Source organism: Ceratotherium simum, chromosome 9, assembly GCF_057802395.1.
Source record: "Ceratotherium simum simum isolate JZ-2026a chromosome 9, ASM5780239v1, whole genome shotgun sequence".
Classification (NCBI taxonomy): Eukaryota; Metazoa; Chordata; class Mammalia; order Perissodactyla; family Rhinocerotidae; genus Ceratotherium; species Ceratotherium simum.
This window is the reverse complement of record NC_141908.1, coordinates 67236664-67250161: the sequence shown is the minus strand read 5'-3', so window position 1 is coordinate 67250161 and position 13498 is coordinate 67236664. Positions and strand designations below refer to the sequence as shown.

At 37.8% G+C, this 13498-nt stretch overlaps 2 protein-coding genes across 11 annotated transcripts in view; one reads left to right on the top strand and one right to left on the bottom strand.

The window, feature by feature from the left end:
• The window catches only part of PMS1 (PMS1 homolog 1, mismatch repair system component), a 76810-nt gene extending 76531 nt beyond the window's left edge, over positions 1 to 279 (bottom strand). For 6 of the 9 annotated variants that reach the window (XR_015553239.1, XM_087435480.1, XM_087435478.1 and 3 more), the window contains exon 1: positions 130 to 279. The gene's annotated coding sequence lies outside the window, so the exon portion shown is untranslated. The remainder of the gene's footprint in view (positions 1 to 129) is intronic. The other 3 variants (XM_014784682.2, XM_087435479.1, XM_087435482.1) reach the window with 3 other exon arrangements.
• A 47-nt stretch (positions 280 to 326) lies between these two features.
• ORMDL1 (ORMDL sphingolipid biosynthesis regulator 1) lies at positions 327 to 12603 on the top strand. 2 transcript variants are annotated; one of them, XM_014784681.2, is made up of 4 exons: positions 327 to 461; positions 2132 to 2312; positions 7475 to 7626; positions 11023 to 12603. In XM_014784681.2, exons 2-4 carry the CDS (start codon positions 2139 to 2141, stop codon positions 11156 to 11158), a joined length of 462 nt encoding a protein of 153 aa, XP_014640167.1. In that variant the 5' UTR covers positions 327 to 461; positions 2132 to 2138; the 3' UTR covers positions 11159 to 12603. The 2 variants fall into 2 exon arrangements, with proteins under 2 accessions (XP_014640167.1, XP_087291613.1); XM_087435487.1 differs by lacking the exon at positions 327 to 461 and adding an exon at positions 508 to 632.
• The last annotated feature ends 895 nt before the right edge of the window (positions 12604 to 13498 follow it).

The window sequence follows — 13498 nt, the reverse complement described above, 5'->3', positions numbered from 1 at the left end:
GCGAGCCCGGGCTCGTCCGCCTTCCGCCCCGTAGAGAGGGAGGGGGCTGCCCACAGCGGCCGAGTTGAGGGGAGGGGGCCCTCGAACCGAGAATATAAGAATGAAGTCTCGTTAACCACACGACACTACCTTACTGCTCGCGCGAGGTGGGCAATTACCATCCACTAGCGGACCAGCCAGCCTCCCGCCTGGAGCCCAGGCCCGACCTCGCGGATCCACGACTCGCCCGCAACCCGCGCGGCAGGCCGGGCAGCAGGCGCGCAGCACTTAGTCCCGCCCCGGCGGGGAACGTGGGATTGGCGCTGCCCGCAGCCAATCCCCTGGCAGCGCGTTCGGCCCTGAAAGCTTCCGCAAGCTGAGCCGCGTTGCGCTGGGGCTGACCGCTGGCGTTCGGCCTTGAGGAGACGCCGTCGCCGCCGGGCTTGTTCTGCTCGGAGCCGGCCCCCGGGAGTGGGGCGGCGGTGAGTGGGTGCCATCGGCCCCAGGGGCTGTGCTGCTGCCTGCGGCAGTGGGGAGCTGCCGCGGCGAGGCTCGGCCTACCGGGGAGGAGTGGCCTATCTGGCCGTGCCGGCCAGGCGGCCCCCGAGGCTCGCCTCCCGCAGCTCGTCGTTGTGCCCCGGCCCTGACGGCATGTGCGGCTCCGCGAGGGAAGGGGCGGGGAGGGAGGCACTGCGGCGGTAGCAGCCGCGGCTTTTGCTAAGCTTCTCCGTCCGGCAGCTCCGGCTGCCGGAGAAGGCTGCCCGTGGCGGTCGGCCAGGCGGGGCACTCCCCAAGGGGGTCGCTGCGGAGCCGGGAGGCTCTTTGCCGTCTGAAGTCATTGTTTGCCAGTCCTGAAGCGGCGCGGCAGGCGCCCTGGAAAGGTTTTCTGAACTGGGGTAGGGTCAGTACCACCGGGCTTTGCCTTCCAGCTCAGATGTAAATTTTAAGCCTCTTTCGAGCATTTTTTTCCATCCTGTGGAAAGTGGGAAAAGTATCTTGAATAGTGGCATGTTCTAAGTATAACTTATAGCATATAAAAACGATACCCGGTGGATGTTTAGGTTAGAAGAACTATTTACTCCTGTAAATTTGAGACTTTGGCTTAGTGTAACCAGCTTGCATCACCATAAGCCTTGATGCGTGTTCCATAGATTTGGGGAGGAAGAAGGGGACATTGTACTCCGGAAGCACTTGTTGGATGGAGTTATGAGAAATTCCTCTGTCGGTGTCAACTCTGTAATCGAAAGGGTTTATGTATTTTTAAATCAGAGCTGTTCCTAATATAATCTAGCCCTGTTTCCGCCCTCCAGCCTCACTGGTCAGTTTTTACCGAGATGATTAGGTATTCTTCAGGACAATTTTATTTTGTTAAGGGATTCTTAGACCCAAGCAAACATCATCGTTAAAATAACTGGGAGCTATTATCAGTTCTACCTTTGGTGTTCATCTTGAACGCACACGGGAAAGGGAAAAGCTTAAAAAAGAAAGAAAAAGCTAAAGTTTTAAAAGGGAGTTGACGAGAGTTAAAATATGCAGAAGACTCATTGTTTTAACCTAATTGTATCATGAGATTGAGAAACAAGCTTTATCCCTTGACCATGTAAAATTTCCACTACACTGTGTTCCTCCCAGGTTCAGTATTCAAAAAGGAGTGGTTTGAACTCTGACCACTCTTTATGGATACAACATTACATTAGATGTAAAAGTCTCACTACTCAGAACAGAATGGCTGGGGCAGCTTTGCTTTTTATATTAGTTTATTCTGTTGGTAAATTTAGCTCCTGAGTTTTCATTTTGCTCTCATGATATAAGAAATGTAGGTTTTCTCGTTCAGTTTGAGTTTTCCTGCCCATTATTTGATTTAGTAAAAGCAGCATGCTAGAAGACAAGCTTTAGGAAGGGGATTTTAATTGTTTATTTTTTTCGAGGAGAACCATAAAAAATAAGTCTTGTTTGTCTTACCATAAAGTCAGATGTTAAGAATTCTTTACTGCAGCATCTGCAAGTAGCATGTTTTGGAGGATGTGTTTGTTCTATTTCATAACTAGGAAAAAAAAATAATCCTAGTAACACTTATTTTGTCATTTCATAATTAGGAGTATTGAGGTTTCTAGTTATATCAGTATTGATTCATTTCATTGCTTTCCTGCAGAGCAAACATGAATGTTGGAGTTGCCCACAGCGAGGTGAATCCAAATACTCGTGTAATGAACAGCCGGGGTATGTGGCTGACATATGCATTGGGAGTTGGCTTGCTTCATATTGTCTTACTTAGTATTCCCTTCTTCAGTGTTCCTGTTGCTTGGACCCTAACAAACGTTATACATAATCTGGTAAGAATTTCACCTTATACTAAACACTTAAAATCTTAAGGTATCATGGTTGTCAGGGACTGGGGGAGGAAGGAGGAGTTATTGTTTGTTTAATCGGTACAGTTTCAGTTTTGCAGGATGAAAAGAGATCTAGAGACGGATGGTGGTGATGGTTGCATGACAGTGTGAATGTACTTAATACCACTGAACTGTACACTTAGAAATGGTTAAGATGGTACATTTTATGTTATGTGTGTTTAAACACAATTTGGTATAAGTATACTTTCTTGCTTCAGTATTGAAATTTTGAGCTTAATTATATCTTATATAATTCAGGATCTTATGGTGCCTTAGCTTCTTCATGTTGACTATCACTGTTCTGTATTATATGGTAGCTCTGCAAAGTATCACAGGTTCAGTTGAGTCCACTGGCCATATTATGCAGCCCTGGAAATTGCCTGTTTAAAAAAAACCCTGACACTGACTTTTCTTGTCTTTAACAGCCTATTAAAAGTAAAATGAAAGAGGAGAGATCCAGTTAATTATGACTTTTAATTGAATCTAGATTAACTATATATTTGTTTAAAGATATCCAAAAAACGAAGAACTTAGAACATTAAGACAGAAAAATGTAGGAGAAATAGATTCTTTGTCCATAGCACTTTTTTTTTTTTTTTTTTTGGTGAGGAAGATCAGCCCTGAGCTAACATCCAATGCCAATCCTCCTCTTTTTGCTGAGGAAGATTGGCCCTGGGCTAACATCTGTGCCCATCTTCCTCTACTTTATGTGGGATGTCGCCACAGCATGGCTGCACAAGCAGTGTGTCAGTGCGCGCCTGGGATCTGAACTTGGGAACCCAGGGCTGCTGAAGCAGAGCGCACGCACTTAACCACTACGCCACACGAGAGAAATGGATTCTTAAAAATTATTATTTATTTTATATCTTCTGGAAAGCATTTGAAGTTGACTGGAGTAGGACAAGAATGAGATGGTGGTAGAAATAAGTAAATGTCCATTAGTTCATAGGATTTGATAGGGAAACACTGTTAAATACTAGTGACTTCTCTGAAGTGTTTTACACTAATCACATTGCTTTTATTGAAATTCTTTTCCTTTGGCTTCCATGGGATCCCTTTTTCCTAGATATATTTCTGATCTTTCCTTTTCTATTTTTTCTTGCACAGTCTTCCTTCTCTTTTCCTCTCTTAAATATTGTTGTTCCCAAGGTTCTTTTCTTCATTTCTTTTTATGCTATTGCTTGTATCTAGGTTACTTTGTCTATTCATATTTTCAGTTTCTCCCTGTAGAATGATGATGTCCATATTAATACTGCCAGATCACCTTGCACCCAAACAAGTATAAATTGAATTCATTCCTGATCTGTCCCTTACCACCCACAATCTGTTCCTCTGATTTTGTTCCTAATCTAGACTAAAATACTACTGTCTGCCCAGTAAGCCAGGCCAGATAGCTGTCAAACGTAAAATGATTAATATAATGTATCATCCAAACTGAGACTGTTTTGAGAGTAAAAGGGAGCTCTAATAATAGCTACTCCAAGAGGATAGGTATAAATCAGGACCGTCCATGCAAACTAGGATATATGGTCACCCTGGTCTTAGAGTAACTCCTTCTTACATTCCATATCCATTTAGTCAAAGCCCTGTCTGTTCTACTGCTTTGCTGTCTCTCAACTTGATCCCACTGGCATTGCTGTAATTTATACCCTTATTTTTTTCTCAGGTGGATTACCCCAGTAGATCAAATGGTCTCCCTGATGCTCCTCTTCTCTATTCCTCTATTCCAGCTTGGCAGAGTGATATTTTAAAATGTATGTCTGCTCAAGTTATGCTCTTAAGTCCTTCAATGATTCCCCACTGCATTCATAGTGAAATGCCAAGTTCCTTGTGTCTCATACAAGACCAGTTGATAATAGTGCAGAGGCAAGAAAGGAACTCAGTTTTATCTCAGCCTGTCTCCAAACACAAGCTAAGCTCTAACAATAATGAAAATCGTCTTGCTCTCACCTTTTTGCTTTGACTTAAGCTCTTCTTCCAATATTTTAATACCCCTCCCTCCTTCCTGCTCTGCTTGGCTGATTCCTACTTGTCCAAGAAAACTACTCAAGCATCACCTCCTCCAGAAAGCTACAAAATTCCCATGCTGCATATCATGTATTTATCATAGTTTTATAATTAGCGGTTTATCTTTTTTATTTTTCCATTTCTATATCTCTAAAGACCTATTTAAATGTTTGCTGAATAAATTAGTCTGTATTGTCACATAATTTTCCCTTATTCAATTGCAAATGTATTAAATGTACTTTAGAAGCCACTTCCTACCTCATGTTTTCAAGTTGGTTGACTGAGATTGAGGCACAGTATATGGCCATGAACAAAGGACAGGTAATTGACGACATAGGGAAGCAAACTTCTGACTTATTAGTTCACCACACTAAAAACCTAACTAACCAGCCATAGATGTAGCAATTACGTGACTCCAAATTTAAGTTTCTTTTGAAGATAGCCTACATTAAACCAATTAAAAATATGAAATACATACTGAATGCTTTTAAATATGGGAAAATAGACCTAATTGATAACCCTAGTTAGAAAAAATACTGTTTTTGCTTTTCTGAACCATACAGTAGAAACCTACAGTGACTGTTTTTATTCAGTGCTACAGTTCATGCCTAGAGGTATTAATATTTCACAAAACTCTTAGCCTAGCTTTTAAAATAAATGAGAATTCTCTTCATTTTGAGTAGTAAATATTTGTTAAAGGCTAAATATAAGCTATATACTTTTTTCTTAATTTTTTTCATGTGAGTATAAATCATCCATCACTAAAATTTTATAGAAAAACTATTAAAAATGAAAACAATGGAGTAGAAGATATATGGTCAGATAATATTTTATTCTTTTTCATTGAAAAGGATATATGAAATAAACCATTTGAATATCATTCTAAACACTGGTGAGTGCATGTGGTTTGAAGGAAATAATGAGAGGGTTGTTCTTCTCTTTGATCAACTACTAGCACATGTGTGGTCTAGAGTAGAGATTCTTAACTTCTTTGGGTCACATACTCCTGAGAATTTGAAAGCATACAATATCTGTTTCATAGTCTGGTTTAAAGCCCATGGGAAAATGTTTTCCTTGTGCTTACAGAATAAACATTCCTTGGCTTAATGTCATCTTGACTTAATATCTAATACTTGTTATGTACCAGCCCTTGTTCCTGAGTTATTCAGGGTAAGGTGAAAACAAAGATGCAGACAACTCTATCACAATATATTGTGCTATAATAAAAGTATTTTCAATAAAATTCTGTACAAGCACGTAGGCAGGAGGTTAATTATTACTAAGGAGGAGGGCTTCACTAAGGAGTTGTCATTTGAGCTGAACCTTCAAGAATAAGGTAGTTGACCAGGTAGATTGAAGGCTTTTGCCTCAGCTACAAGGAACCTTTCCCTCCTCTGCATTTCCTGAGTACTCTGATTGTACCTCTGATAGCAATTTGTGTTCTACCTTCTAGTTTATGCATATATTTTTTTTTCCTTACCATCTCTTAGAAGATTAAATTTTTTCAAGCCTGTTGACATGTCTTGTTCAATTTCATATATGCATACATGCCCTGTGTCCTGAACATATATGCCACTTATTAAATGTTTATTGTCTTGAATCCAATTGAGCATGAATCCATTCCTCTATAACTTAGGTGTTATTGCAGCTAAACAATTTTTGAATTGCCTAGTGGAATAACTAGGAAGTTGACTAAGCTTTGAAAAGAAGGGCTCTCTTAACCTAGTATAATAATATAAAAAGTCAAATCACTAATTTTTCTATTTTTTCCATATATTTATTAAAAGTAAAAGTAGAGGGGCCAGCCCAGGGGCCTAGCGGTTAAGTTCGCGCACTCTACATTGGCGGGCCAGGGTTCACAGGTTTGGATTCCGGGCGCAGACCAACGCACCACTTGTCAAGCCATGCTGTGGTGGTGTCCCGTATAAAGTAGAGAAAGAGCACGGATGTTAGCCCAGGGCTAATCTTCCTCACACACACACACAAAAAGTTAAAGTAGAAAAAAATGACATCACATCTTGACTTTGATTGGGAAAAACTGTTTCATGATAATGTTTAGGCTTTATTCTGTTATCAGTGCCTCAGACAGTGATCCTGCAAAGAACCACTACCTGTCAACCTAAGTGGGCATTATAATCCCAAGGAAGGCAAATCTAGTATACATTGCTTATTTCCTGATTAACCACAGAATTACATGTTTAAATATATCACTGGACAGAATGGCTTTTAGTAATTTTTTTACTTTGATTTATAAAAACTAATTTCAAGGGAAACACTGTGAGGCACAGTGGTGATTTTAAAAGTGAATTGAGGCCGGCCCTGTGGCTTGGAGGTTAAGTGTGCGCTCTCCGCCGCTGGTGGCCCAGGTTCGGATCCCGGGCACGCACCAATGCACCGCTTCTCAGGCCATGCTGAGGCCGTATCCCACATACAGCAACTAGAAGGATGTGCAGCTATAACATACAACTATCTACGGGGGTTTGGGGGGGGAAATAAATAAACAAATAAAATTATTTTAAAAAAAAAGTGAATTGAGTTGAACATTATACCTATTACATCAACCTATCTTTGTTGCTTTGGAAGAGAACTATTGAGACAAAGACAGTCCTAATATTAAATATTTTCAAAACCATTTTCCCCTGATACAGAGCTTTTTATTATTATTTACCAATTTGTATGTTTTTATCATTTTATAAGTATCATCAGATTTACTAATATGACACTAAACTTTCCTACACATTGGGGAAAAGGTAATCCTATTTTCTAATAGGAAAGGTGTTAGAAAATGTGAATATAATGGTGTAAAGCTACCCTGATGTTACTTTTTATTTTCAATTTAAGAAGAGATGAAAACAGGTTACTTTTGGTTGACCTTTCACTGGTTTTCACCAAATAATATCTATATGCCCCTGGAAGTTTTATTTTACTGTGAAGAAACAGGCCACAGCCTTTCACAATAATATGAAAGCTTAAAACTTGAGCTCATTAAGTTAAATCACACACTCTGTCACAAACAGACTGGAACTATCTTAATGCTTAATGACAAATACTAATTTTGTATTTGATATTGATTGTATATCTCCTTGTTTGTTTTCCAGGGGATGTACGTATTTTTGCATGCTGTAAAAGGAACACCATTTGAAACTCCTGACCAGGGTAAAGCAAGGCTCTTAACTCACTGGGAACAACTGGACTATGGAGTGCAGTTTACGTCTTCACGGAAGTTTTTCACAATTTCTCCAATAATTCTGTAAGTGGTGGAAATTTTTAGGGATAAGGAACATTGGATGAAAGGAAGCTATCCTTTTATTAGAATGAATTTGAATTAGAACCAGAATATTTTGTTGAAAATCTCTGTCAATAAATAGCTACCTCAGGTAGACTATAAAATACAGGCAAAATTTTTAATAAGCTGGTAATAAACCAGTTTTCACTTCAGGCGATAGCATACGGAGACAACATTACATGCTTATCAGTATGCCTAGACATCCTAGGATATACAGGTCAAATATATTGTAGTTCATGTCCTTAAATTGCTTATAAGAAAACTAAACACATAATCTTATTCCATATTCCACTATAAGACTAATCTCCCTAAATAAGGATTTGGATGATTACAGATGAATTTCATTTTCCACCTGCCCCATTTGGATGTTCAGACTCCTTGCGAGAGACAGTATGGTTTAGAGAAAAGAGGGGTTAGGCCTTCATTGTAGGACGGACTTGGGTTGAATCCTGTATCCATCACTCAGCCACCTTGCTCATAAATAAAATTCTAGCCAGTGGTACCTAACTCAATCTGATGCTGTAAGAAATAAATGAGATAATATTTATTTGTGAGGCATCTAACCTTGTATCTGGTATCTAACTTCTTCCCATTACCTGATATTCAGGGCCCTCCACAAAATGGTACCACCTCATTTTTCCTTTATGTGAATATTTTACTCGCACTCAACTCCCATCTGATCAAGCTCTTCTAAGCAGCATTTCTTGAATACTCCATGTATAGTCCTATTTCTTTGCTTTTGTTCAAATCATTTCTCTTACCTGAAATAGCTTCTCCTTTCTTAATTTATCTGCCTTACTCTTCTTTTAGGATTTAAATTCTACCTCCTCAGTGAGATCTTTTCCTTAGCACCCAACCTTCAGTGATAATGGTCTGCTTTGAACTCCCATGGTAGTTGGATGTGTATATATCCCTCATTTATGCCACTTTGTAATATTTCTCTGTTATTATAAGTGTTTTATTTCTGCAAAGAATTTCTAAGTGCATAGATTGCTTTGAATTCCACACTTAGTACAGTTGCTTGCATATCATAGATGTTTTATATATATCTTAAACATTCTATACCACATAGCTTATACATAATAATATATACATGATACAATCAGTGCAGTCTGGAGTAGCTAGAAAGACTTCTTGGAAGCATTAGAATTCCTTAAACTGGGACTTAAATGAGGGTAGGTTTCAGATGTTTAAGTAAGGGAAGGCATTGATCATAAAGTGGTAAGTTTCTTTTTCCTTATATTTATAGCACTTTGAGGAAATTTTTTAAATTTTTAATTGTTTTAGCCCCTTATAAAATTAACATCAAAAGAAAAATGATTTGTATGGTCCAACAAAGATAAATGTGATAACAAGAATAATGGTTATTCAAAGATCCCTAAATTTGGATTTTAGCTCTATTGCTTTCCAGCTATGTGACTGTAGGCCATTTTCTTGAACGCCTCAGTTGCCTCATCTATAAATGTTCAGGATTGCATTATAATACATGTAAAAAGCCTAACATATAATGAATTTTCAATGAGAGCTATCACAAAAAGGTCAACTAAAATGTGCGTGTGTACAACATCTATATTTCTAAAAATATATTTTTGACCCACAGGGATGATTTCAAATATTCTGTGACTAAATTTCTTAGATAACTGAAGAAACAGCATTAACGTCATCTACATAGCATTCATACTTTTCAGAGTGCTTTCACATTTTCTTATTTGATCATCACTTTTCAGGTAGGTGGGACTTGCAATATTATCCTGGATTTTTAGATAAAGAAACAGACTCAACTGCCTCACCTTGTTCCAGATGTTGCAGCTAGTTGGAGTCAAGAGCCCAGGTTAAATCCTAAACTACTAGCTTCTAATACAGATCTCTTTCTAGTATACCCTTTGGTGAATAAACGCTGTCACACTGATTGCCACCTGGGTTTTGCATCCCCTTGGAGGGTTGTTTAGTTTTTTGTAAGAGTCAAGTAATTTTCATATAATCTGCACACACAATTAGTTTTCATTAAAAGACATAAAGGGGACATATGCTACGGTATGATAAGGAGAAGCCATTCCAAGAAGAGGTATTACTTCCAACATATCAGATTTTAGATTAAACCTATAACGATGATGAGAAATCAAATGAGTTTACTAAATGCAAGTAGTAACCTATTTTGTTCAGTGAAGGAAATATGAAAACAGTCTTCAAGTATGTGAAAGCGGGAAGAAAGGGTTTAAAGGAAAGATTGAGGAATATGGTTTATTGTCAAGAAAGAATTTTCTGACTGTAGTTGGTGAAATAGGTGGAAGCTTATAGAAGTTCTCAATTTAGATGGTTCAGAAAATGATGTAGACAGCTCTGTGATGTTTTAATTGTACTTGCAAATAGCTGTTCTCTTCTAACCATGTTACACAAGATATTTATCTCCCCTCATGAGAAACTAATGACAGTATTTGGAGGAAAGGCTATTAGAATACTTTCCAGTGTACTCGAAAAGTACTAATTAGACCAACACCCATATGCACACTAATTTCTTAGATATGATCACATAAGGTATGATGTTTTATTCTTTACATCCTATCTATGTTACAATACTGTTTTAGTGGCCAGATGATGTGTCTGCACTCTGCTATACCCTGGGGTAAAACTAGACATTCCAACTCGATGATTTATCATCTTAAAGGTAGCTTAGGCTTGTTAAAACAAATTCTCAGATGTTGGATGTCTTTGAAGATGTACAATGTACGTACGCTCAGTTATAGCAAAACAGCTGGAATTTTACAATAGTATCTTTCAAGTTTCCAGTTAAACTGGTTATAGACCTGTTTTAACTACAATATGGAAATGAGAACATCAGAAGGGCAACCAAGTATTTATTTTCTTTCAAAGACACTAAATTGTACTAATGCACTAAACCTCAGTTTTCACAGCTTTACAGCAGTGGTTCTTAAACGTTTTGGTGAGTCACAAAACCCTTTGAGAATATGATGGATACTTTGGATCTGGATCTTCTCTTCAGAAACATACACACGAATACAAAACTACACCTGAAATTTCAGGGAGCATATGAATCTTAGTTTGAAAGCCTTTTGCTTTAAAGGATGCTAAGTGGCAAACGTATTCTATTAAATGCATTTAACATAATTATAGAAATGCAAAATGTGCAGATATGCCTCTCCATTAAACAAAATTTTAAATCCCAAATAAAATTAGTTTAGGTCCCCAAACTAAAATGTTTCCTCTTGTTTTAGCATTCAAAAATAGTTCTGCTTTAGGTATTTATGTTTCAGTGGCCTTTTTTCTACCTTTAAATTTTTAAAAAATTCTAAGTAATTTATTTTTAGATGTTACGTATATTCTTAACTTTTATTTCTGCAGATATTTTCTGGCAAGTTTTTATACGAAGTATGATCCAACTCACTTCATCCTAAACACGGCTTCTCTTCTGAGTGTGCTGATTCCCAAAATGCCACAGCTACATGGTGTTCGGATCTTTGGAATTAATAAGTATTGAAATGTTTTGAAACTAAACAAAAATTTTTGCAGGTACTGAGTTTCCTGTAAGGAAGGAGTGGTTAGTAAACTGCACTGTTTCTGTGATAATGTGAAATGAGAAGTATTTACATTGGAGGTCCAATTGGTGGTTCTTCATGTGCAGTCTTAAAGTGCAGATTTTTACTAGAAGATGCCTCTGTTTAATGCATCTGGTATATTTCTGAAGAGGGGCTTTATAGGCAGGCTGGGCAGGCCCAGCTTATAAGTTAAATGGCTATAAAGTGAGGGTGTAGTAGATAAATCCAAGGAAATGAGAGATTTATAAGAAACTGAGACCAGCTAAGCTTATAACAAATGGGCATTATGTTAGGAGAAGAAAATTTCCAATCATTCAGTCCTGGTCAGTTTAAGCAGACTTATTTGTAAACCAGAATCATCTCTTTGCAAGTTTATTATAGATTGTTTTTATTACCGTATGTATTCCTCTTGTGTTATATAAGAGGATATGTACCCTCTTGTTTTATACAGGCCAATTTCTACCTTATGAGTATACTTTTTTGGTTTTGCTGGCTCAACATTGTGTGTTGATAGATGAGGTCATTTTTACATGTATTAAGTTACTGAGTTCATGAAGGTCCACTTTCATGACTGATTGGTGATAGAAGATAGCCAGGCATCTTACAAACAGCTCTGAGTCAGCCTTCTAATTTTGGAACAAAGTGGGTTTTGCTGCCTCTCTAGACACAAGGCTGCTAAACCAATTAAGAAAATAATTTATTTCATGCAGTTAAAGTATATGGTAATTTAAAGGTCTCTGCTTATTTGGTTGTGCAATCTAATTGTTAAAGTCTGCCATTCTTTCGAAAAGGAAATACTAAAATGGACAACTATATAGCCAACCTGTGGTCTGGCAGAAACTGCTTCTCTAGCAATAGTACCACAGTAAATAATGGAGTCTTTTTTAGCAGATCTGCAGTAAAAGATAACCTTGTCTCTTCTCAGTCCTCTTGCTCTCAATCCCCATATTTTGCCCATTAATATTTTGCCTTTCAATACATGAGTCTTAGTGTAGATAACCCAAAATCGTAACTATTTCCAAAGCAGCAACCATATTGAATTCTTGTGACTTAGAGAATCTATTAGTTGCTGACATTAATTGCAAGAAATAACTATATACTACTTTGAGAAGTAAATATGTCAAAAAAACAAAATTCTGATATGGGATGAAACTGAAAAACCTAGTAACATATGTAAACAAAACTGAATGAAAAGAGTTACAAACCAATTTAAAAATCAGTTTGTTTCAATAAACTGACTTTTGGGGGTAATGATCATTGTTTTGTATTTCAAAAGTATTGAGTTTGGAAATCAGTTGTATGATAATGCCTTTGTATGTTTGTTTTTTCCCATGTATTTTTAAATAACCAGTAATCTATACTTTAATAAAATTTTTCTTTGGTGTAAGATGACTCCAAATTCAGTCATCAAAGTTATACTTACATTTTTCAAGTTTTTTTAAGTAACTGAATTTGTAAAATTAAGGTAGTTAAAAATATTCCTTTGTTTTTCTTCATGTTAAAGTTTATCTCAAAAGGCTTATATTTTTTGCACAGATTTCAGAGATAGAAATCTGCCTCTGATACAGGCCTTCTACTATTTTCTGCTTTTGCCCTTCAACGTTTTAAAAATATTTATTCTGTAAGTATTTGAGGGCCCACTCCGTTGTAGGTATTGTTTTAGGTATTGTGGACTTAGTTTGTAAACAAGACAAACCAAGTCCTTTCCCTTATGTGCTTACATTCAAGTTGGAGAATAGATAATAAATGAGTTAACAATATGTTTTATGTCATGTAGTGAAAAATGCCATGGGAAAAGAAAAATTCAGCAGGTGAAGGGCAGAGGAGCCTGCCTCAGAAAGCTCTTCCCTCAAGATCCTAACTAAGATGACATTTGGACAGAGACCTTACTGATGTAAAGGAGCAAGCTCCTGGGGAAAGATCTGGGGATAGAGGCTTCCCAGTACAGGTAATGACAAATATTAAGGCTCTGGGGCAGGAATGAGGGTGAGATGTTTGAGGAAAAACAAGATAGCCATGGGGGCTAGAAAGGAGTAATAAGCAAGGAGGATGAGAATGGTAGCAAATGAGGTCAGAGAAGTAGGTAGGGGTCAGATCATATAGGGCTTTATAGACCAAGGTAGTGAGCAAATTTTATTCTAAGCTTGACAAAGCCATTGGAGAGTTTCACACAGATTAAAGGGATCTGATTTTTTTTTTTTTTTTGGTGAGGAAGATCAGCTCTGAGCTAATATCTATTGCCAATCCTCCTCCTTTCCCCTGCCCACCAAAGCCCCAGTAGA

Excerpts from the sequence above, each read along its gene's own strand:
- ORMDL1 (XM_014784681.2), top strand. The coding sequence starts at position 2,139 with ATGAATGTTGGAGTTGCCCACAGCGAGGTGAATCCAAATACTCGTGTA. Across the intron at positions 2,313-7,474 it reads CAAACGTTATACATAATCTG|GGGATGTACGTATTTTTGCA; the intron begins GTAAGAATTTCA and ends TTTGTTTTCCAG. Across the intron at positions 7,627-11,022 it reads ACAATTTCTCCAATAATTCT|ATATTTTCTGGCAAGTTTTT; the intron begins GTAAGTGGTGGA and ends TTATTTCTGCAG.